Source organism: Scyliorhinus torazame, chromosome 29, assembly GCF_047496885.1.
Source record: "Scyliorhinus torazame isolate Kashiwa2021f chromosome 29, sScyTor2.1, whole genome shotgun sequence".
NCBI lineage: Eukaryota > Metazoa > Chordata > Chondrichthyes > Carcharhiniformes > Scyliorhinidae > Scyliorhinus > Scyliorhinus torazame.
This window is the reverse complement of record NC_092735.1, coordinates 31123863-31148484: the sequence shown is the minus strand read 5'-3', so window position 1 is coordinate 31148484 and position 24622 is coordinate 31123863. Positions and strand designations below refer to the sequence as shown.

At 42.3% G+C, this 24622-nt stretch overlaps 1 protein-coding gene across 2 annotated transcripts in view; it reads right to left on the bottom strand.

The window, feature by feature from the left end:
• The window catches only part of LOC140403997 (kinesin-like protein KIF18A), a 128453-nt gene that overhangs the window by 37924 nt on the left and 65907 nt on the right, over positions 1-24622 (bottom strand). For both annotated transcript variants that reach the window (XM_072492327.1, XM_072492328.1), the window contains 7 exons: positions 23594-23770; positions 19664-19738; positions 17162-17268; positions 9982-10144; positions 7941-8105; positions 6729-6850; positions 4215-4462 (listed from right to left, as the gene is read on the bottom strand). In XM_072492327.1, coding sequence (XP_072348428.1) covers positions 4215-4462; positions 6729-6850; positions 7941-8105; positions 9982-10144; positions 17162-17268; positions 19664-19738; positions 23594-23770 — 1057 coding nt within the window. The remainder of the gene's footprint in view (positions 1-4214; positions 4463-6728; positions 6851-7940; positions 8106-9981; positions 10145-17161; positions 17269-19663; positions 19739-23593; positions 23771-24622) is intronic.

The following is a 24622-nucleotide window of genomic DNA, read 5'->3' as shown; positions in this document are numbered from 1 at the left end:
GATTCTCCGAAATGGAGGCAGAGTGTTCGCGCCGTCGTGAACGCCGTCGAGGTTCACGACGGCTCGAAACGGCCCCTATCCCGACCGATTCAGGGCCCGATAATGGGCTAGGAGCGGCGCCGCATCATTTACGCGCGCCAGGCCTTGGCGCCACGTAAAGGCGGCGCCGCATACATGACGTGGCCGGCGCCGCATAACTGGCGTCACCCGCGCATGCGTGGTTGCCATCCTCAACCCGCGCATGCGTGGTTGCCGTCCTCTCCGAGTCCGCCCCGCAAGAAGATATCTGACGGATCTTGCGGGGCTGCGGAAGAAAGGAGGTCCTCCTTCAGAAAGGCCGGGCCGACGATTGGTGGGCACCAATCGTGGGCCAGACCCCATTAGAGGCCCCCCCCCTCCCCCGGTGCAGGATCCCCTCCCCACCCCGCAGGCCGCCCCCCACCCCCCAGCGTTCTCGCCGGCAGCGACCAGGTGTCGATGTCGCCGGGGGGGGAAACCCGCCGTTTTGGGCAGGCCGCTCAGCCCACCCGGCACTGAGAATCGCGGGGGGTACCGGCGAATCGCCATTCTGGCTGTCTCGGGCGATTCACAGGACCGCGGCGCACAAAACGCGATTGTGCCAATCTGGCCGCTTCCGTGAATCGCGGGAGGGCGTTGGACCGGCGTGGTGGGAAAATATGGCGACCCAGGCGATTCTCCAAACCGGCGCGGGAGCGGAGAATCGCGCCCATCATGTTTACATTACATTCCACAATAAAATTTAACTAACCTGCAAAACTCACCTCTTGGTAAGTGAAGAATGCCGTTTACAACATGATTGAATATAAAAGCTTCAGTCAAATGTAGTTTAATTAACTTTATATCCAAACTCTTGACTGGTAAATGGGTTCAACAAAACAGAGGAAAAAGGTGGAAAGGAATTATCTACATCCCACTGATAAATAAGAAAAAAGGGAAAACTGAGTCTTGGATCCACCAGGATTGTTGTTACTTAAGAAGTTCAATCGTTCAAGTTCTCAAGAAATCTAAGTAACTGCTGACAGTAGATTGGGGATATTTGGAAGGGAGAAATCAAAATTATGAACCAGGAAAACAAGCCCCATAGCCTTGGCACTGATTATTTGTTGAAAGTTCCCATATGTTGCTAAAGATCTAATTTAGACTGTATACGTGGAGTTCGTTGTTGCAATTATATTACAGAAATGTCTACGCATTGTGCTGAATGCCTCTGATCCTCCAGCAAATAAAAGGAACACTGATGGAAAAATCAGTAGGTGAATTTTGGCCAAGACTCCATTTCATTCTCCCATTAGGATTGCAAATGATTGGAATAACCATTTAAAATCTTTCTCTGCTACCAGTTGTCGATAAGACAATTTGTTCATAAGTAGGAATAAGCAGTGTGTCAAGGTATTAGCGTTTTATACGTGTAGCACTGATTTTGGAGAAAAGCAGAATGGAACAAAAAGTGACTGCATTTTAACCTGGTTGGAATAAGTGACCAACTGCTAAGATAGAAAATGAAATGAAATGAAAATCGCTTATAGTCACAAGTAGGCTTCAAATGAAGTTACTGTGAAAAGCCCCTCGTCGCCACATTCTGGCGCCTGTTCGGGGAGGCTGTACGGGAATTGAACCGTGCTGCTGGCCTGCCTTGGTCTGCTTTAAAAGCCAGCGATTTAGCGCTGTGCCAACTAGCTCTTTAAAAAAATATAAGTAATGATTGGGGTAACGAAGGGATACAAAGAATCCTCAACCTCAAGGAAAGATTATTAGAAGATAATGAAATAAGTCGTGGACGAATTGTCTTTTCTCATGATCTAAATTAATCTCTCTTGCACATTGACTCTTCCGCCGAGAGTGACTCTTCCACCGAGGAATCCAATTGTATTCGGAATGCCCCTCAATTTTCATAAGTGGAAGAAACTTGGTTAAATCAATTCTAAAGTTTAGAGAAAATGAACATAAAGGGGTGTGTGGTAATATTGATAAGACATGAACACAAGATGCAGAGGACACCATTTACTTTGATGCCAAATGATAGGATTGAGATTTGTAGCCTAGAAACAGGATATTAACAACCTGAATTAGAAATTACTGTTATTATATTAATATTGAAAAGTTGACAGGATTTTGTGACACAGATTTACTATTTCAACACAAAACTTTTGAACGAGTAGCTGCTGAAATAGCAGGCAAAATAATGGCATAAGAAAAGAGATAAAGCATGTCTTGAGGAGACTAGACAAATTATAATAATAATCGCTTGTCATTTGTAGGCTTCAATTAAGTAACTGTGAAAATCCCCTAGTCGCCACATTCCGGCACCTGTTCGGGTACACAGAGGGAGAATTCAGAATGTCCAATTCACCTAACAGCACGTCTCTCGGGACTTGTGGGAGGAAACCGGTGGACCTGGAGGAAACCCACGCAGACACAGGGAGAACGTGCAGACTCCGCACAGACAATGACCCAAGCCGGGAATCGAGCCTGGGACCATGGTGATGTGAAGCGACTGTGCTAACCACTGTTCTATCATAGAATTTACAGTGCAGGAGGCCATTCGGCCCGTCGAGTCTGCACCGGCTCTTGGAAAGAGCGGGCCCCCCAAGGTCAACACCTCCACCCTATCCCCATAACCCAGTAACCCCACCCAACACTAAGGGCAAATTTGGACACTAAGGGCAATTTATCATGGCCAATCCACCCAACTCGCACATCTTTGGACTGTGGGAGGAAACCGGAGCACCCGGAGGAAACCCACGCAGACACGGGGAGAACGTGCAGACTCCGCACAGACAGTGACTAAAGCCGGAATCGAACCTGGGACCCTGAAGCTGTGAAGCAATTGTGCTAACCACAATGCTACCGTGCTGCCTTCCCACAGTTCTACCGTGTACTGAGCAGTAGAAAGGCATTCAGATTAATTCAGAAAAAAGTACTATAAATATTTCTGCTTTTGGTGTTAAATGGCCCAAAGTGCTTGAAGGAATTATTTTCAACATTCTCTTTTCTACATTAGGCCATGATCACGAGCATGTAAAATGTAGGAATCATAGTGCAAAAATCTGTTTTTGCTTTAAATGTTGCAATGTAATTTAATTTAACGGCAGAAGTCAAATGGTTAAAATTTTTACCAACAATTCTCGTGCTATTGTAGGTACACAGCAAGTACAGGGCGGTGATTAAAATTTTTACACCATGTTTTTAAAAGATTGAGCAGTCATTAGCTGCAGTTATGCTACAAGTCTGCACACTACAAGTCATCTCGAATTGCAGTCGTTAAAAACTCTCTCCTCCTGTCAAGTTATGGATTTGAAAGATCTGGATTCTGCGCTAGATAATTACTTCAGCTTTGTTAATCCCATAAAAACCGTACAAGACTACTTTTAAAGTAGTTCTGTTTCACAGAGAACAGAAACGCCACTTTAAATGAGTTGCAATTAACACTTCAGGGCAGCGTTAACCCTCACAAATTTGTCATATAGAAGGGAACCATTTGAAGGTGGAAAGTTTGGAAGAAAGTCTCAACTGTGGTTAGTGGAAAATGTCACAAACAAGCCAAACCATTTTCTGTCATTGCGCACCACAATTCTGGTTGGTAATCCATAATTAACATAAATGAGGAATAGATATGGATCTACCAAAGCACATGGAAAATTTATGTCTTGAATTATATTGGTTTCATAAACGCATTTTAACTGATTGAGGTTTTTAAAAAAGTCAAGAACGTAAACATTTGTTGATCTTCTCATGCTGATTTAATTTCAGTCATCAATTGAATCTAGGTTTATTCAATTTAGTGTGGATTATGGCTATTGAGCAGTGCATTTACTCTTCTTAAGTAAGTTTTTCAATGTCATCCTGAAGGGGTGAGGTGTTGAGGGAGAAGGGGCATCTCACAAAAGAAAATTAACACCACATAAGTAACAGTGCTAAAAACATTTGAGCCAACTGCAAGTGATAAAAATCAGAAAGCACAGCATTAATGTTTGTTAAAAATGAAATGCACAAATTTACCTCTAAGAATTGATTTACGAGTCAACTGGGGTTAATTTCAAATGAATAAAAGAAAGAATGGAATAAGTATTTTTTTTAAATGGCATTAAGTTTTGAGGAGAAATCATCCAATTATGTAGGGTACATATTCTTGTGTATATGAATGCAGATCAGGCCACAGAACACAAAGTGAGGAGGAAAAAACAGAGGCTTACCAGCAACTTCAACTAGGGTTTCAGGTACAAAATGTAGTTTAGAAAGTGTAGCAATAGCTATTATTTTCGATTGTTGATTTTCTTTACATTCGTCTGTGTTTATTTGGTCAGCCCATAGGACAGCTTTCTCCCCCCGTACAAGGCGCTCCAGCTCATCAAATTGTGTTACTTCCTCTGTAGTTTCAAGATTAGCTTCTTGCAGAATGTCAAACTGCTTGCGTACCACGTGCAGCAGCGTGGTCACTAACCTGAAAACAACAAAAAAAAAGGGGGGGGCAATCTTTCAATTTCACTACTCAAATCCAGTGACAACCAACGTTTCACATCTCCCTCCCTCTCTTCCAAGGAGGCTAACAGTTAGTCCTTGGAACAGTTTGTCCTGACCAAATTCTACCACTATTCTGCAAACTGTTGCACTCACTCTCCAGTTTCAGTAAGTAGTCACTAACCAGAGGTTATGTATGCGCTGGGTTGTTTAGAGATGAGTTGCTGGCACATTGATTTCCCTTTCCTGTTATGGTCCCTTTGGTTTTGTCCTTTTGCCCTTTCCTTCAGCCTGTTTTTCTCATCAGCAATATTCACTCCTATCGAAGGGGCCACATACAGAACGTGAACAAGTCCATTCTCTCCATTGATGCTGCCTAACCTGTTGATTGTTTCCAGCATCATCTGTTTGCCTTTCAAAATTCCAGCACCTATTGTATTTTTCACTTTACACTCAGGTTGTTGTGCATTAGAGCTTATTTTAATTTAACCATCAAGGATAGGAGTCAGAATGACTTGGGCATTATCTGATATATACCCTGGCAATAAAAATACTGAAAATACAAAGCATGACAATTAGCATCCGAAAAGCTAAAGAATTATGACATTTTGGTTCCGCGAATAACTGGAATAAATCAGTGCCAAATTTCAAAAAGGTAATAGGAATCCCTTTTGGAAGCAGTGCTTTCTGCTTCCTTACGAGGCATTGCAGTTCAGAGTGGGACCATGTAGTTGTGAACTGATTGGGTTAGTGTTTGTTTGCACTATTGCATAGTTTAATTTTGCTGCAGAAGACCAGTCATCTTTTGTCAAGAAATGCTAGGGCATGTGCTGCTCCCTCAACAGGGCGATGCCAAGTTGGACCGTTACAAGTGACTCAACAAAGGAAATACCAGGTGGAAGAATGATATTGCCAACCATAAAGTTTGGGAGTGGAGCTAAAATAGAGTATACGCAACAGCAAATAAAGTGTACATGGTTTTCTTGCCTCAGCAGCATATTCAAAGCATACTGTAGCTATTTTTATTACTCATTTTCTAAGCAACACCGTTATGGGGCAAACGCCAAGCGCCTTTAAAGCGATCAAAAGCTGCTGTAACGATGAATTATAATGTAACATGCTGTGAAACAGAAGGCTATTAAGGAGGTGAAATGGCATTCATAGGTTACATTATTCTGCAAGAGTATGCAATTAAATAAGACTAGCCCCAAGATGTCATTCCAGATAATAAAACCTGTCAGCAATCATGGACAAATCGGTTTCTCTGGACTGAAATCAATGAAGTTTTAAAACGATCCCATGTGTCTATCGGAGGTCTGGAAAGAGCATGGTTTGGAGTCAGTGGCAAAGATTTACAATGGGCACTGGCAGCTGTTACCAGAGATCTTACACAGAGGGATTGCCACAACATGGATAATCAAATCTAAATGGGAATCACATTAAAGCACATTCATTGCCGACTCAGACTCCTCTGGATTATGGCAGTTATTATGTGAGATTACTGGTATCAGATCAGGGGAAGCAGTATTTGTCATTTCTTGAAGCTGTGGTTCGGGTTAGGGTTCTCGTATACACCGGTTAGGTCCAGGTGAAAAATCCTCATTTCCTTCCACTAATACTGTGGAAAGCACTTGGCCCCAACCCTTTGGTAGAAACAGATTCATCCCTGAAGAAACATTTAACCCCCTAATCTAATTATAAATCAAAATTGAGTAAATATTCAAAGTGAAAGTGATTTGTAACACACCAATCACAAAACATGTTGTCAATAGAGTCAAGCTAGCAACCCTTTGCTTAACATTGCTGCCTAGCACAGAACATTTTAGCTTAAGTTGTGGGGGAAATCAAGTCCTGAATTGGAGTTATGTTAATATTAATTTCAGGTAAATTTCTCCATTTAGCATATCATTTACTTTTCCAATTTTCTACCGATCTCTTCTAAATGCAATTCTAGCTCTGCAGGTGACTGGTGTACTCCTCAAGTAAGTTGCGCTTTGTGAGAGTCTGGACAGTGAGAGTAGGCAGATTTTTCAACTTGGTCCTCACTCAACACAAATGTACCTCAAAAGGAGGAGACAGAACCCTGGTTGATTCCCCTCCCATCCGCCAAACGTCCAAGCTCTTGTGAACCAAATACAATTTTAGCAGCCTAATTACCCATCTAGAATGGGGAATTAAGCCTAGAACCATCCCATCTGTACGAATTAGTACACCATACACTTAATGGTCATCTACTGATTCATTCTTACTTTTCTGACTGTTGACGGTCTCGTTCCTGGAGCATCATCAGGTGGGTCATGTAATGGTTTTGTTGCTTGTAGTTGCTCAATTCAGTCTCCAATAGAAGTTTCTGTAAACTCAATTTCACGACCTGTTCAGCAATACATTTTGAAATATATTAATGCCATAGTAAAGGAACCCTTCACTTTCTACACAAATGGATCAACCTACTAGTGAGAGTTACTTCCTCAAGGCTGAAGGCAAACATTTGGTAGAAGAATCAGAGTTTTACAGCACAGGAAGAGGTTCTTTGGCCCATCGTGCCTGCGCCGGCCATCAAACATCTATTTATTCTAATCCCATTTTACAGCACTTGGGCCGTAGCCTTGCATGTTATGGTGTCTCAAGTGCTCATCTAAATACTTCTTAAATGTTGAGGGTTCCCACCTCTACCACCTTTTCATACAGTGAGTTCCAGGTTTCCATCACCCAATGGGTGAGAAGATTTTCCCTCAAATCCCCTCTAAATCTCATGTTCCTTACCACCATCTATCATCACTTATAATTCTTAAAAGAGCACAATCTTCACAAGAAAAAAAAGTATTTGACTAACCAGTCACTTTTAGTGGAAGTGACAAGTGGTTTTTGCCATTACATCAAATAGTGGTGTTGAAACAACTTTGATCATTTATGGTGTCTCTTTAATCCAATAAGTTTACCAAAATCAGATTTCAGACAACTATGCCCCTTCCTTTTAAAAAAGATTAATGCTGCATCTTGTTGTCTGCCAGTGAGTTATTGAGTTTCCTAATGCAAGCCGTGAGCGGTTTGTGTTTCCTCCCTCCCTAAACTGTGCTCCTTGGGCCTTTGTTGCACTGGCACGCTCTGATCCAACCAAGTCAATCAAGCACATCCTAGCAATCCGCAAGTACTTGCTAATGCTGGCAATAGGATGTGGTTGCTTCACATAGACAAAGTACTTTTGTTTCTACTGGATTCTCCATTCAGCGATATAGGAGAAACCTAAACTCATGCAAAGTGACGAACAGTCCTAAGATTCGACTTGAAAGGCCACACCATATTTTTGAGCTTTGGTCTGCCCCAAAAGTAAATGCTGATCTCAACTTTACTAATTTTAAGGTAAAGCAACAGAAAGGATTAAGAAACAATTATTAACATTTGTTTTAATCAAGTGCCCAGAAGGGACAGGCACATTCCAGCAGAATTAACCTCCCCCTTACCTGATGCAATGGTCGACTTTTGACATCTGAACTTATTTTAGATCCCAGCTCGGAGAGGAGGTTTCCATTCTCTTTAAGCCTTTCTTCGACTTGCTGCATCTGTTCCAGCACGTGGTCACGGCGCCGACTGAAAGATGCCTGGCTACGTTCAAACTTAGTGGAGGCCTGGCCATGCAGACATACCAGAATTACAGTAATGTACAATTGATTAATTCAAAAACTCGGACGTGGCAATCTTAGTCTCAAAAAAGCCAAATCATGAAAATTGCATTGTACTTTCTATTACTTTGAAAGGAGTAACAGCTTTATTTGAAAATTCAGTTTGAGATATTCTTCACATCTGCCATAATGCACAAAAAAAAAAAAAAAAACTTGGATTTATATTGCATCTTTCAAAATAATTGGTTTTTACATAGCTCCTTTAAATATAACAAACTGCCCCAAGACTCTTCACAGAAGCATTATCAAACACAATTTAACAACCAGCCACAAAGGGAAATGAGGGCAGGTGACCAAAAGCTTGGTCAAAGAGGTAGGTTTTAAGGAATGTTTTGGAAAGAGGTAAATGAGGTAAAGCTTTAGGGAAGGAATTGCAAAGTGTAAGCCTTTGCAGCTGGAGCGATCAAAATCACGGTTAGCCAAGACCTGAATTAGGAGTAGGGTTGGAGAGATTACAGAAATAGGAAGGGGAGAGAAGCGTCTCTCTAATTTAGGTCTCTTGGCCATTTGAAAGCAAAGATGAGCGTTTAAAAAAAAAAAAAAATTGAGGCTCGACTTAGCCAAGAGCCAATGGAGGTCAGCGAGCATCAGGTTATTAGTTGTAACTTTAAAAATAAATTTAGAGTACCCAATTATTATTTTTTTTTCCAATTAAGGGACAATTTAGCATGGCTAATCCACTTAACCTGCACATCTTTGGGTTGTGGGGGTGAAACCCACGCAGCCACGGGGAGAATGTGTAAGCTCCACACGGACAGTGACCCAGGGCCAGGATTCAAACCTGGGTCCTCAGCGCTGTAGTCCCAGTGCTAACCACTGCACCACCCTGGTTATTATTGTATTTGGCACACATCAACGAATGTTTGAATGAACAAAGTTTTTGGAGTGTAGAATTTGGGAGGCTGGCTAGGATTGCATGGGAATATTCACATCTAGAAGTAACAAAACCAGATGAGGCGTAGTGGAGTCAGGTGACATAATGGAGGTTGAAATAAGTAGACTTATTGATGGGGTGGATATAGAGTTGGAAACTCATCTTTCATGTCAAGCACGACACCAAGGTTCCAAACAATCCGGTTCAGTCTCAAACAGTTGCCAGAGTGAGATGGATTCAGCAGCTGGGGAAATGAGTTTGTAGCAGATTTAAGAACATAAGAACTAGGAGCAGGAGTAGGCCAACTGGCCCCCCGAACCTGCTCCGCCATTCAATGAGATCATGGCTGATCTTTTGTGGACTCAGCTCCACTTTCCGGCCCGAACACCATAACCCTTAATCCCTTTATTCTTCAAAAAACTATCTCTATCTTAAAAACATTTAATGAAGGAGCCTCAACTGCTTCATTGGGCAAGGAATTCCATAGATTCACAACCCTTTGGGTGAAGAAGTTCCTCCTAAACTCAGTCCTAAATCTACGAGGTTTTGTGGGTGGCAGCAGGCATGGATTGAGCAATTCGAGGATCTTTTCATAGGGGCAGTTTTGGAAAATTAGAGGACATGGAGGAGGAATACGAGCTGCCCGTCAGCAAAGGCGTGTGGGTGGGGTGGGGGGGGGGGGGGGGGGGGGGGGGGGTTGGTTTATTTATTATGTTGTACAATTTCACTCCTGCTTTTATTCTGTTTGTTGTTTGTTTATACAAATGCCTGAATAAAATATTTAAATTAAATAAATGCTGAGTATCAAAGACTGGAAAAGGTTATTACACTTTATTATTACATCCCTGCAAAGGTATCCCAATAAAACATTGTCCCAATCTGCTCAATTAACTAGCACCTTGGCATCCAATAAGAATGAGGTCTTCAATTTAAAGTGAAAAGTCTTACCTGTTCTAATCGCTGTTCTGAACACAGTATTTTAATCCGCTCTTGGTCCCGTAATCGAAATAATGTTTTGAGCTCAATTTCTTTAGCATTCGCTTCCAAGTCAAAATAGCTCTTCTGAATTACTTCGCAATCAGCAAAAACTTCCTGCAAAGACCTCACCAAGCTGGGCATTGAGAAAAGAGAAGAAAATAATGATTTGAGACTGTTTTCAGAATGGCGAATCTGCCAGCAACTTATGCAAAAAATTGTAACGGACGAATTTTTGGTTTTGTAAACTCTCAAAGATGCAAACATGGGTTTAGTTGAGGGCTAAAGAAAAACAAAAGCGACCATGTTTCATGTTTGTTGGTCTCAAACTCCACTAATAAAGTTTAAATGCAAGTTGTAATTTTTTTGGGGGTCACAGGCAGGCAAAGAGAACAAAGAAACTATTTGCAATTAACTGCAAACATCTCAAATAACATACACTTTTTTTGAGCATGTGGACATTTGAAGTATGTAGGTCTTTAAAAGGGATCTGCAAATGCCACGCAATTTAGAGGAAACATTGATCTCAAAGTTGATTATACAGATAGGTCTTGGTTATAAGTTAGGATTTATTCTGCAATTGTGTAATAGTGTCAACCAAAATTCAGAAAGGCAAGTCAGTAAATAGGTCTGGATGTTAAGGCGCTAAATAATCAGTGAAATCCGTCGCAAACCATTGTCTTTTGGGCATTGACCCATTGCACAAAACTAACCATAATTTAATATTATTTGCCAGCGATACGAGGAAATGAGTGCTGGGGCCTCAAGCTATTTACAAACTGTATCACCGATTTAGACAAAGAGATAGAGAACATTATATATCGAAGTTTGATGATACCAAGCTGGGTGGAAAGGCAATTTGTGGGGCGGTTGCAGAAAGAGTGTAAAGAAATAATAGACAGGTTAAGTGAATAGGCAACAAGGTGGCAGACGGGGCATAATGTAGGGAAGTGTGAAGTTATTCATTTTGGTCATAAGAATAGAAAAGCAGACTATTTAAAAGGTATGAAACTTCTGGGCAGCACGGTGGCGCAGTGGTTCGCATTGCTGCCTCACGGCACCGAGGTCCCAGGTTCGATCCTGGCTCTCGGTCACTGTCAGTGTGGAGTTTGCATATTCTCCCCGTTTGCGTGGGTTTTGCCTTCACAACCCAAAGATGTGCAGGGTAGGTGAATTGGCCATGTTAAATTGTCCCTAATTTGGAAAAAAATATGAATTGGGTACTCTAAAATTATTTTTAAAAAGGTGTTGACATTCAAAAAGCCTTGGATGTGATTAGTCCAAGGAACGCAAAGTTAGCATGCAGGTGCAGCAAGCAATTAGAAAGCAAAATGGCATGTTAGCCTTTATTGCAAGAGGATTAGAGTACAAGAAGAAATGTCTTACTACAATTGTATAGGGTTTTGGAGAGGTCACATTTGTCCACTGGGGTGGCATGGCTGCACAGTGGTCAGCTCTGCTGCCTCAGGGCGCTAGGAGCCCGGGTTCAATTCAGGCCTTGGGTCTGTGTGGGTTTCCTCCGGTTGCTCAGGTTCCCTCCCACAGTCGAAAGACGTGCAGCTTAGGTGAATTGACCATGCTAAAATTGCCCCTCAAGTGTCCAAGGAAGTATAGAGTTCGCTTTCAGAGGGTCAGTGTAGCCTTGATGGGCCAAATGGCCTCCTTCTGCACTATAGGAATTCAAAGATTCTATACTTATCCTAAAGTGGTGCCTCACAGAACAGCTACTGAGGTACCAAAAGGAGAGGCAAAGGAGTACGTTACATATGATAAAGAAAGAACTTGAATCTATATTCACATCCTCAGAACAGACCAAAGTACTGTATAAATAATAAATTATTTTTGAAGTGCAGCAAGTTTGCATTCTGCAAGGTACCGTTAATAAGGTAAATAACTCGTTAATCTTTTGTTCGTCGTCTTGGATGAGGGATACACACTGTTTAGTACAACACAAGTAGTTCCTAATCATCTTTGAATAAAGCCATGAAATAATTAATGTCCAACTGAACTGACAGACTAATATTTTGGCTTAACCAAGCCCCCAAAACGTCCAAGTGTGCAGCACTCCTCTTCCACACAGGTGGGACAACTGGAAGACTTTAGGAATATTGGATTCTAAGTATTGGGAAATTCTGATCATCCTTACGGGCTATTATAAGCATGTCAAAGCACGAGGTGGAGATGGTTGACAGTTTCAAATTCCTAGGTGTCCACATCAGCTGGTTTAATTTATCTGGATGATTACCGAATGATTGGTGTCTGTAGACAGGTGAATGACCGCTCAGTTAAATAGCAAAACATTTACGGTTGAAATTTGCACATGAAGAAACAAGGAGAACAAATCACACTATTTGAATGTATAATATTGGCTTTTTCCAAAGCAAAATCATAATTATGGAACAGCATGCTTTAAATCTTAAATGATATGCTGCAAATGGAATTCTTGCTTTAGTTTTTCATCAACAGCAAAACCTGCAGCTTAAATCATGTATCAGACAGCATGAAGAACATGAATTATCAGTCATTAGGCACTGGAGGATTCAACTGTTAAATTGCTTTCAAAGACTATTAGCACAATTTCAAAAACCAGGACTCAGTCAACATTCTCAGTTTGTCCCCAGATGACATGCCAATTGTAGTTATGTTAAAAAGCAGAGCACCAAGGAGAGAATTATCTCAGCTGCACAAATTCTCCAACACCTCCTCAGGCTATTTACTGAAGTGATATTGGATGCAACTTGGGAGATGTCTGCAGTCATTTTCACCTGTTTATGTACAGACCATTCAGGGCTTCCAAGGCGATTTCCAAAAATTAATCACCTGAACATTTTGCAGGGGAAATAACTTCTTCACCTGGGCAATCTACTGAAACATTCTTTACATATTGCAGACAAAGAGTGCAGTCACCTTTAGCACACAACTGCTCATTCAGCAACCAGAGCGTTAATACCGAGGAAGTCAACATTTGTCATTTGGGGGGGGGGGGGGGGGGAAATGGAACTGTACCTGATAGGAGACGATAAAAGCAATTGAGGAAGCACCTCAATTGAAATTTTTTTTAGGAAGGGCGAAATACAGAAGATTTATTCCTAATCTTTCTACAATGTTGGCACCCCTACACACACTCAAGAAGCACCAGAGGTGGTATTGGAGAGAGCAATCAGAAAGAAGCCATTGAACAGGTTAAACTACCGTTGCAGTCATCCAGTCTTAGTTCCATTTTGACCACTCGAAAGGGATCATTCTTGCCTGTAACTTCTTATAAAATCGGAGTAGTTTTATCGCATAAAATGAAAGATGGTGCAGAAAGGCCCATCACCTACCTATGCCCCAAGGACTCTGACCGGTGCTGAAAAAACTTATTCTCTCAAAAAGAGAGGGAGTAGCCATGGTGAAAAAGTTCCATCAATGTGCTTTTGGACAGCATTTCATAGGATTACTGTCCACAAACTCCAGTCAGGTTTATTTAGGGAGGATAAGGCCATCCCTTCCATAGCTTCAGGTAGGGTCCAACTCTGGGCTAGCAGCCCGAGGATACTTTTCAGCATAGGCTGGGCACACACATCAAACCCGGATATAAGCTGCCTTCCCCTATCAGAAAATATCCCGCCCTCCACCAGTACCACAGGAAATTGTTCTTGCTCTAAAAACTTTTTTGATACATTACCAATGTCTGGGCACAACAGATCAAATTGGGGGCCCAGAAGGTCCCCGAAGCATATGATCCTCTGAGACTGGCAAGCTGGTAACAGGTCTGAGCAATTAAGACCGTTTCAAATAAGAAAAGACAAATTAAGTTGTGAAGGTGGCATATTATTATGGGGGGGGGGGGCAAGGTGGTCGTTCCCACTCCTGCTAGAAAGTTATTTTTACAAGAATTATACTTGTGCTCATGCTGGGGTGACAAAGATGAAGATCCGCGCACACCGCTACGTGTGATGGCCCAGGATGGACACAGACAAATGCAGCAAAAATTGCCGTCTGCGCCTCGAATGCAATCTTCCATGGGTGTGACTACAAAGGGGAGAGTTCTTGGAGAGTCTTGTGACCTGTTCAGTCAATCAGGCCAGAACACAGGTTTTCCTGGACAGTTTTGAAGTTTGGAATCATGGAATACATCAGCCTTTATGTCACTCTCTGTAAATAGTTACTTACCTTGATAAGTGATCGGTGGTCGCCAGTCTTACAGGATACCACAGGTCAAAACAAGGGTGCCAAACTGTCAGAACTAACAGCCTCCACAAATGAGCAAACGAGGACAGCAAAGTTTATCCCTCTGTTTCCATAACAGCGTCAACACATCCCCTCTCCCACCATCTTTCATGCTGTTTGCAGTCGTCATAAAAACATTCAACTGAATGGACCTTCTGAATTAATAATACAGGGACCATAGTAGCTTTAGGAATTGTAGGAATTGTGATCCTGGGGATCAAGACTAGACAGGCTGTTGTTTGAGATTCTGACAATTTCCTTGCAAAAATTACTTTGTCCAATACTTTGTAGAAATATGGGGTGGCGGGGGTTTGTCAGAGGAAACACATCCAATGTCCCTTGTTCTCTTAAGCCATTGAAAGATTTGCCAAAAGAAATAACTGAGGCCTTTGCTTTTGATTGTCATAATTCGATTAATGCACATTTTATTTTACCTTCAGCCATCACAATACCACCCCCCCCCCCCCCTTAACAAATATGCACAAAAATGCTTGAAGATGTTATGGGCCAGGGTTTAGAGAACCCCAAAGTGTATCATGGCGTTCACCTGACCCACAACTTTTAAAAGATTGTAGTATGGGGAGAACACTGTGGTACAGCAGAAATGGAAGTCTTTTTTAAAGCAAAACAATGTTTATTCTATGAACTCAAGTTAACCTTTTTAAAACATAGCGAACATCTTAGCAACCATTAATTCAAATACAACCCCCAAAGAATACAACACAAAGTAATCCTTTAAGCTTTCCTTTTAACATCCAGAAGACTTAAAACACCTTTTGCCAGAAGCACATCAGGTTAAAGTCACTACTGTTATTAGTTTTAAATCACAGGATCGATTCACAGTCTTTAGATTACAGAGAGATTCATACACCTTCTGGCTGTGACTGCAGCTATCCAGCTCTGAAAACGAAACTAAAACACACCCTGCAGCAAACAGCCTAAAACAAAAGTAAAAAGCTGACAGACAGCCCAGCTCCACCCACACTCTGACATCACTGATAAACACCCATTTCTTAAAGATACATTTCTTAAACATCCATTTCTTAAAGGAACTCTCACATGACAAAGACAAAACTAAGCGCAGTCCAACCAGAATGCACAAATAACACATTAAAAGAATGCATTCAGCTCAAACAGCAGGCCACAGCCCATGTCCCCCCTTTCTCGGTCTCTCGATCTCCATCCCTCCACTCCATTTCTCAGTCCTGATCCCATTCTCCAGCCAGGATCCCCTCCCTCACCCTCCACCTCAACTTCCCTCACTCGGACTCCATTCCAGTCCCCCTTATGAGCTGGAATCCCTCTCTCCCTCCCCCCCCTCCAACGTACTCTGCCCTTCGACGCCTGCCCCATCAACCCTCCCGCCCGCAGTCACCCGCCCATGTTCCCTTTACATCCCAAACTCCCTCCCACGATCCCTTTCCCAGGTTACTCTCAGTCACCCTCACTTCCCCCCCCCCCCCCCCCCACATGAACAGTCACACCCAAACGTGTTTGGACCACCATTGCTTTTAACCTGACTAAAAGTCTCATTTCCTAAATTTATATTTTTCCCCCTTTTGCCTTTACTTAAATGGATTCAAAATCCTGATCTGCAAACAGGCCGTGCAGCTTTCTTTCATTTGTTTCAATGGGACTGAATTTCATGTCGGTAAAAGAATATGCAAACACTGAAAATCTAAAATAAAAGCAGAAAATGCGGAAAATATGGAATGGGCCAAATAGTGGAAGTTTTCAAAGCAGCAAAAATTGAAACTTTAACCCATCTTTTTACAGATGCAATTGCTCTGTATTTCCAGAATTATCTTCCCACATATCTGATGAGCACATTATTTTCAATCTCTTTCAGTTTCAGAGCACAATTCAACATTTTTGCAGTACTAAAGAGACTTGAAATGCTGAATTAAATGTCTAATTACTAATAGCTTTGGATTGTGATTTATGGGCTTTTCCACTGCAAGAGTTTTGAAACAAGCTCTTCTGATGCAGGAGCCCAGATATCCAAAAATCAGTTATTAGCATTAGGAAGGACAGTGCCCATTGGGGATAATTTCTTACATAATCAAAGTGTTTTCTTGCCAAATAGGGAACGCACTCAACTAGAATCAAATATGCATCTTAAATTTAATCGACAATAGAACTTCTGTTGCTTCTTCTGCTGGGTGAAATATGAGCTGGTTTAGCTCACTGGGCTAAATCGCTGGCTTTTAAAGCAGACCAAGGCAGGCCAGCAGCACGGTTCAATTCCCGTACCAGCCTCCCCGAACAGGCGCCGGAATGTGGCGACTAGGGGCTTTTCACAGTAACCTCATTTAAGCCTACTCGTGACAATAAGTGATTTTCATGATCAAATGTCAAATGACAGGGAAATAATGTATTCCAACTAATGACAGTTAATTTTAATAAGGCATGCGACATTTCATCCAAATACAAGTATGCGGGGAGGGGAAGAAATTAAACTCAAGCATTCAGAGAACTGAATAAAGGTTAGTTTTAGTTGGCCCTTTGGGGGTGTAGCTGTAACATGAACAGATTGCTGGTTCACTGTTAAGTCAGCGGAGCTTGTATTCAACTGCAATTATCCCAACAATCTTAATTCCAGGATGGAAAAGAGAGTGAATGGTTAGGAAAACTGCAGATTAAAACAGACAAGATTATGTATAGAGATGTAATTATTTTTGCAGGACAGGGAAAAAGATAGACACCTAGCATAATGGAAGTTATCGTAAGTGTGAATTCGGAAAGAATGTTGCCAAAAGTAAAGTTTTGCACATTAGTCACCATTATGCTAAATAAATAAAACTAATCGGTATGTGGAATTACTGATGCAGTAGCTTGCTGTGCATGCATTTGCTGTGCGGTCCGAAGCAAATAGTTTTTTCATCATAAGAAATAATAGTTGACTAGTTGCGCAATGGAAGAGCAAAATCAGGTACCCTACCATTGCTGCTGTGTAGGTGGCTTCACTGGGGTTGGACTATGATCAGATTTGGAGATGACACACTTTGCTTCCTCGTAGGTCTTCAGCTTGATTTTCAGTTGTGTGACCTGAGGATAAATAAGATTCCAAAGGAGTCAGTTATTGCCCATTTAACTGAGTTAGGCTGCTACTAATCATGCAAGAATTTGTTACTGCCCAGGAGCTGTAGGCCATGCTCCAAACAGAATTCCAGAGGGCAGTGACACACAACCCCTCCCGCTTCCCCCGGCACACTCAACTTTTCTCAACTCAAAAGAAAAAGTGACAGCGAATTTATGGAGTGGAATATCTCATTTCAATTTGGTGACTGAGCTTAATTTTAATGCTGAACATTACGAAAGAGGAAGGATACTTGCAACACCTTTTGCCTAACAATACTATGGAAAAACATAGTAGAGGAGATAATTGTCATTTATCTGGAAAAGACAGTCCCACTGAGGACCATTATCCAAAATCTCGCAGACTTAAAAACATTTTCCTTTTTCTTCTGGTGTATTAAGCTGAACAGCAAATCAGCACTATTCCAGTAGTTAGTATCAGAACATGGTGCTAATGTAATGTGCTCAAGTACAGTATCAAATCTATTTGCAGTTATTGCAAATTCCACAGTAAGAAGTCTTACAGCACCACTGCAGTGCTCCGAAAGCTAGTGTTTGAAACAAACCTGTTGGACTTTAACCTGGTATTGTAAGACTTCTTACTGTGCTCACCCCAGTCCACGCCGACATCTCCACATCAATGTAAATTCCGTAAGAGGGAATCAATAATTAGGACTGAACACATGCAATAAGGAAGGAGCAAGATATTTTATTATAGTTTACAAGCCCTTTAGGACAATTATTACTAGATTTAAGCGCACAGTAGCTAACCAGCACATTCATAAAATCACCTTTAACAGAAGACAGCAAACACAAAATACACCTCTCCCAGAAAAAAGCCCTAAAGCCGGAAATTTAATTGCATCAATTCATCTGGACCAAAGGTTAAATGGAACAGATTTTTATATTGATTTTCCCAGATGGGGAGACAGAAGTCAACCAGAAACTATAAAAAAAATCACTTTTAAGTGTTTTAAGTTACTGATCAAGACATTAAGAAAAGGTGTACAAGCTTAAGCAACACACTGTTCCTAGGAAGCCAGGATATAGCATCATAAACTCAACAGATCCTATGCAGGGTCTGTATGAATAACACATTTTACAGCTTGCACTGAGATAGCTGGAACACCAGAGTGTAGACACATTAGTCTCTGCAGCAGCAAAACCAGAAACGGACAAGGCAAATCCATTAGAACCTATAGGACAAATCAGGATGCTGTTTATCATAAATCCTTCATATTCTGCACTAGGATGGTCAGAATTAATCACCATAAATGCATTACAAGATACATCTCTGAAGTGCACAAATATTTAAATCTGAACCAAAACATTTCTATGTTGGGAAACAGCAGTAGAAGTGCCCAGCTGCCAATGAAGAGAAGAACAGATGCGTCACCAATGGGAGGAACATCTTCACGGCACAAGGGGAAGAATCACATGGGGGAAAACACACATGAAAAGAAAGTTAAAGCAAACTTGTGCTATGGCATCACCCTTTCATTAGAGCAAGTTGCCTAAATTAGTAGGCATTTCAAAGACAAAGACTATTTTTACATTAGTGCTAAATTAGCAGGGACACGCAAAACATTTGCAGTGAAATTAATACCTTTATTGAACAGTATTTTAAACCCCATCCCTCCTCCAACATGCGAGTCCTCATTCTGCCCTTCCTAAGCTGTATTAGAAGGACAAACTCAGCAGCTAATTTACTACTTTAAAAAAAGATTAGAAAGGCACAATCATATTTTCCAGAAACCATATTAAGTATTCAGATCACACCTTCCCAGTGGCACCTATCATTGAGCACCTTACCCATTAGCAGTCAAATTGATGAGGTTATAGTTACCCAGCTCTACTTTACTCACCCCTTTTTTAAAACACTCAAACCATTTAGCGTCTCTTCAATCGGAGTAAACAGTCCTCAACTCTCGGGAGTTTGAAAGATATGGGCAGCATGGTAGCACAGCTGCTTCACAGCTCCAGGGTCCCAGGTTCGATTCCCGGCTTGGGTCACTGATTGTGCAGAGTCTGCACGTTCACCCCTGCCTGAGTGGGTTTCCTCCGGATGCTCCGGTTTCCTCCCACAGTCCAAAGATATGCAGGTTAGGTGGATTGGCCATTCTAAATTGCACTTAGGTGTCCAAAAAGATTAGGTGGGATTACTGGGATAGGTTGGAAGTGTGGGCTTAAGTGGGATGCTCTTTCCAAGGGCTGGTGCAGACTCGATAGGTTGAATGGCCTCCTTCTGCACTGTAAATTTGATGATTCTATAAGTGACTAACAGAGGAGATAGTCGGAGACCATCAGATTCTGAGCTACTACATTCACAATAAAATTTAGACAAATAATTCTTTTTAAAACTTGCCTCTTCCCGGAGTTCTTCACATATGACTGCATATTTACTAATATGACTGTCCAGGTTCACAACATTACTCTTTAGCTGTAACAGAAGCAAAAGGAGATCAGTATCCACATATCATTATTTCCCCTCTTATAATTTGTGACTTATATAGGAAATGGTAAGAAAATCTGCTATTTTTGCAGAACAAAGTCTTAAATCAGCACAAGAGGTCCTTTATCTATATTTGAAAATGATTTCCTCCCTCATGGCAGAGCCATAGGAAATACTACAAGTCCACGTAATGAACATCTAAACCTTTTGGATTGGACTTACCTGATCATTATACTTCCTATCCCTTTCAGAGACTAATAAACAATATGAGATTGAAACCTCATCTCCCCAGCAGAGCCCTGGCAAAGGTCGAAGCGATTGAAAACAAGCTGAACGAGCTTAACGCTAGATTTACTACACTGGATGGACCTCACGGTGTCGAGCAAAGGGAAGGGTGAAGAGGTTTACATCCTCATCAATTGCTCCTGGTGCTTGGACGTGGCAACCCTGGCGAACTACTGCTTCCTGGACCTGGAATACGTGACTGGGAGAGTTCACCTGCCATCATCACGGCGGTCTACATCCCACCCCAGGAAGAAGAAGTGAAGAAGACACTTGATGAATTGTACACCGCTATAAATAATAATGAAATGGAATACCCGGAGGCCTTGTTCATCTTCAACTAGGCCAACCTCAAGAATGTACTGCCAAAATTCCACCAACACACCTCTTGTTCCACCGGGTGCCCCAACATCCTTGACCACTGCTACACAAACATCAAGGTCCTTCTCTTGGCATACAAGCAGAAAATTAAGTGGGAAAATCTGATTAAGAAGGTCGTGCAGACTTAAGAAGGGGATGTGCCGAGCAGTCCCACATCAGGTGGCTCTCCTCCAGAATACAATAAAGTAGGCACTTTTAGACGAATTTAGCCTGAAAATCCAGACTCATTTTACCCACAAACAAGAAAGGAAGAGGAAAAGTGCAGTATGCCAGCAAATGGGAGCTCACGTCCGCAGAGAAGGTAGAAGCGGAGGAAAGGTCAGGAGCAGCGAGCAAGCGAGTCGACAGACGCATAAAGCAAAGGGTCCCCAACCACGCCCGAGATAGGGAGATCGATGACCCAAACCACGACGTGCCACCCCCACCCCCCTACCACTCCCCGGAGATGGATGGAAGATATTCCTGACGAAGGAACTGACGGCAATGAGAGAGGCAATTAAAGTAGAGATCCAGGTAGCGGCCACGGAGGCGCTGGTCGCCATGCAGATGGCGACAGGCCAGAGCGACAGAGCTGTTGCTTTGGAGGCCGAAATAGAAAAGTTGGCGGCAACCCAGGGGAGCCTGAATGGGAAAGTCAAGGATCAGGAGAATCGGTCTTGGCGCCAAAAAATCCGAATCGCGGGCCTGCCAGAGGGGATCGAGGGCAGAGACCCGACAATCTATGCGGCCCAGACGCTGGGTAACTTAGTCAGGAGGGACAGCTTCCGGAGATCGATAGGGCACACAGGTCACTCTGACCGAAGACCAAGGCTGGGAAGGTCATGGAATAAGAGTGTACAGGGACATTACACAGATCTGGCAAAGTGCAGGGCCGAGTTCAACAATGCTATCGTGCACGCAGATCCTGCACGGATCTAATGGTGGGTGTGTTCGCGGACATCTTCAACCTCTCCCTATTTTGTTCCGAGGTTTGCAGCTGCTTCAAGACGACCTTCATACTGGTGCCAAAGAGAACGGGACTCAACGGGTCCCGTCCGGTGGCCTTGACATCAATCATTATGAAGAGCTTAGAGAGGTTGGTCATGAGACACCAACTCCACACTCGCGGAATTCCTTGATCCACTGTAATTTGCATACCTCCACAACTGGTCTACAGCAGACACCACCTCCCTGACCCTACACTCATCCCTGAAGCATCTCGACATCTCCTACATCAGACTCCTATTCATGGACTACAGCTATGCGTTCAATAATACTATAATCCCAGCCAAGCTCATATCAAAACTCCAAAACCTAGGAGTTGGCTCGTCCCTCTGCAACTGGATCTTCAATTTCCTGACCCATAGACCACAATCAGTAAGGATAAACAACAACACCTCCTCCACGATAGTCCTCAATACCGGAGCCCCGCAAGGCTGCATACTTAGCCCCCTACTATACTCCCTATACATACACTACTGTGTGGCAAAATTTGGCTCCAACTCCATCAACACGTTTGCTGACGACACAACCGTAGCGGGTTGGATCTCAAACAACGATGAGTCAGAGTACAGGAGAGAGATAGAGAACCTAGTAGCGTGGTGTAACAACAACAATCTCTCCCTCAATGTCAGCAAAACTAAGGAGCTGGTATTTGCCTTCAGGAAGCGAAGTATCGTACACACCCCTGTCTGCATCACTGGTGCAGAGGTGGAGATGGTTGACAGCTTCAAATTCTTAGGTATGCACATCACCAACAATCTGTCCTGGTCCACCCACGTCGGCTCTATGACCAAGAAAGCACAACAGGAACTATGGAAACTCAGCATATCCACACTGACTCTTACCAATTTTTACAGATGCACCATAGAAAACATTCTATCTGGCTCATCACAGCCTGGTATGGCAACTGCTCGGCCCAGTCCATCACGCAAACCAGCTTACCATCCGTTGACTCTGTCTACACCTCCCACTACCTCGGAACGAAGCCAGCATAATCAAAGACCCCTCCCACCTAGGTCATTCTCTCTTCCAACTTCTTCTATTGGGCAGGAGATACAAAAGTCTGAGAACACGCACTAACAGGTTCAAAAACAGCTTCTTCCCCACTGTTATCAGTCTCCTCAATGACCCCCTTATGGATTGAACTGATCTCTCCACCCATCTTCTCTACTGAGTAGCAGTACACTCTGTATGCTTCACCCGATGCATGTGCCTATGTATTTACACTGTCTATTTATCATATGTCCTATGTATGGAACAATCATGTCTGGACTGGACACAGAACAATACTTTTCACTGTATCACAGTACACGAGACAATAAATCCAAATCAAACCACGTGTTTTTTGGAGAGCAGGTCAAGTATAAATTCTATAAAAGCTGCTGGTTTGCAGTTCTCATGTACAAATTGGGCAATACAAAAGAATATAATCCCCAAACCACTATTAAAAATACCAGTTTTCATTGAAATAAAAACAGATTTGATTTATTCAGTTAATCATAAACTAGTGCCCCATTCTGCTATGCATTCAAGCAAATGGATCATAAAACTAGGTATGCAACTCTTTTCTACCCCCCTCTTTGGCACTCAGAGAGCATCAAGGGTGCCTCAGGTTAATAGTTAAACTGATGGGCATTTGCAGTGAAGTTTCAACTTTAAAAAAAAGTCTTGACTGCACCAGCACGGTTCCCATTCATGAAAATTCACAAAAATGCTCGGAGGAATTTGTTGCTTCAATTTTTGTTTCACATTTGCTGTCATTGACTTCCACAGCAAGCCCTCAGACTCATGCAAACAGGTGGACTGACATCTTCAATCAAAAACCGCTCCAATTGTCCTCCAAGAAACAAATGAGGCTAGCTTCCACTTTGTGCTGAGCCACTCTGCCGAGCAGAATCTTAAACCTGACCTGATACGAGCCGGTTAAGTTTCTGCTACATAAAGCATTGGGAATACTGCCCCATACCAGCTTCTTTAAGCTGCCTTCACTTCCCCTCTCTATTCTGTGTTTGAACCCAGATTCCAGGATGAAAGCAGTGTTTGAAAACAGCACAAATTACTTGTCACAGTGAGACAAGTGCTGCTACATTTTCATAAATACTAAAATTTAAAAGGTGGAGAAAATAGATTAATATCATACATTTGAACATTTACAACATTATATGAAGGTACAAATGAGATAAATGTGAATAAACTTACAGAGGACTTGATATCCTTAGCACGGTGTGCATACTTTAGAGTATTATATGTATCTTCATAACTGAAGGCTGAAGGGCTAACGGTAGCAATCATCACTGTACGGCAGTTTCCCCCTAAGGAGTCCTTAAGGAGTCGGGTTAGCTTGCTATTCCGGTAAGGGATATAGGGCCTTTTAACCTGAGTACAGAAATAAATAAAAGGAAACAGCATCCAGTGATATTTTAAGCTAGACCCCTCTGCAAAGCAATCCATACAATATTTACTTCTGCCAAACTAATAATGAAGCACTCTGCATTTGTTCAGCATCCTTCCCAAAAGTATGATGCAGCTGGTCAGGATACCTTCCCTCCCAAAGGATTGATGCGCACAGGAGCAAATTATTTTGGTGTAATAACATTTCTGACAGTTCAGAATTGCACAAAATCAAATTTGATTTGTTATTGTTACTTTTATGTTCATATCAGTTTGTCACATAGGAAGCATTTTACAAGTAATGAGGTATTTATTGATCTGGTCACTATCATAATGTTGGATTCCCGGCAGTTAATTTGTGCACAGCAAACTCCCACCAAGAGCATTAAACAACGCTCAGATAATCAGTTTAGTCTTGACTGTTTAAGGGATAAATATTAGACAGAGCACCAAGAAGGGCTCACTGCAATTTGTTAATCTAACTCAGTCCGGTCTCCCCCCCCGCCGCCCCCCTCCCTTATTTCTTTAATCTCCTCTAGCGCCACAATCCTCTGAAGATATCGGAGGTGGTTTGTGGAGGAGCTGTTGTCAAGTGACACTTAAACCCGAAACACTTCTTCAGTGTTTCCCTCCCTACACCCTCCTCTAACCAAAAAAAAAAACAACCGCTGTAAAGATCAAGAGGAAGGCTCGAGGGCAGGTAGAAGCAGAAAGAAGTTGAACCGTGACGTCACAGCTGCAGGTTAGGGATTGGCTGGTGACTGGTAAGTAGTTTTTCTTTTATTTTCCCTCGGGTGTTATCGTGTGGGGCGCAGAGGTTGCTGAGTGAGTGCTTGC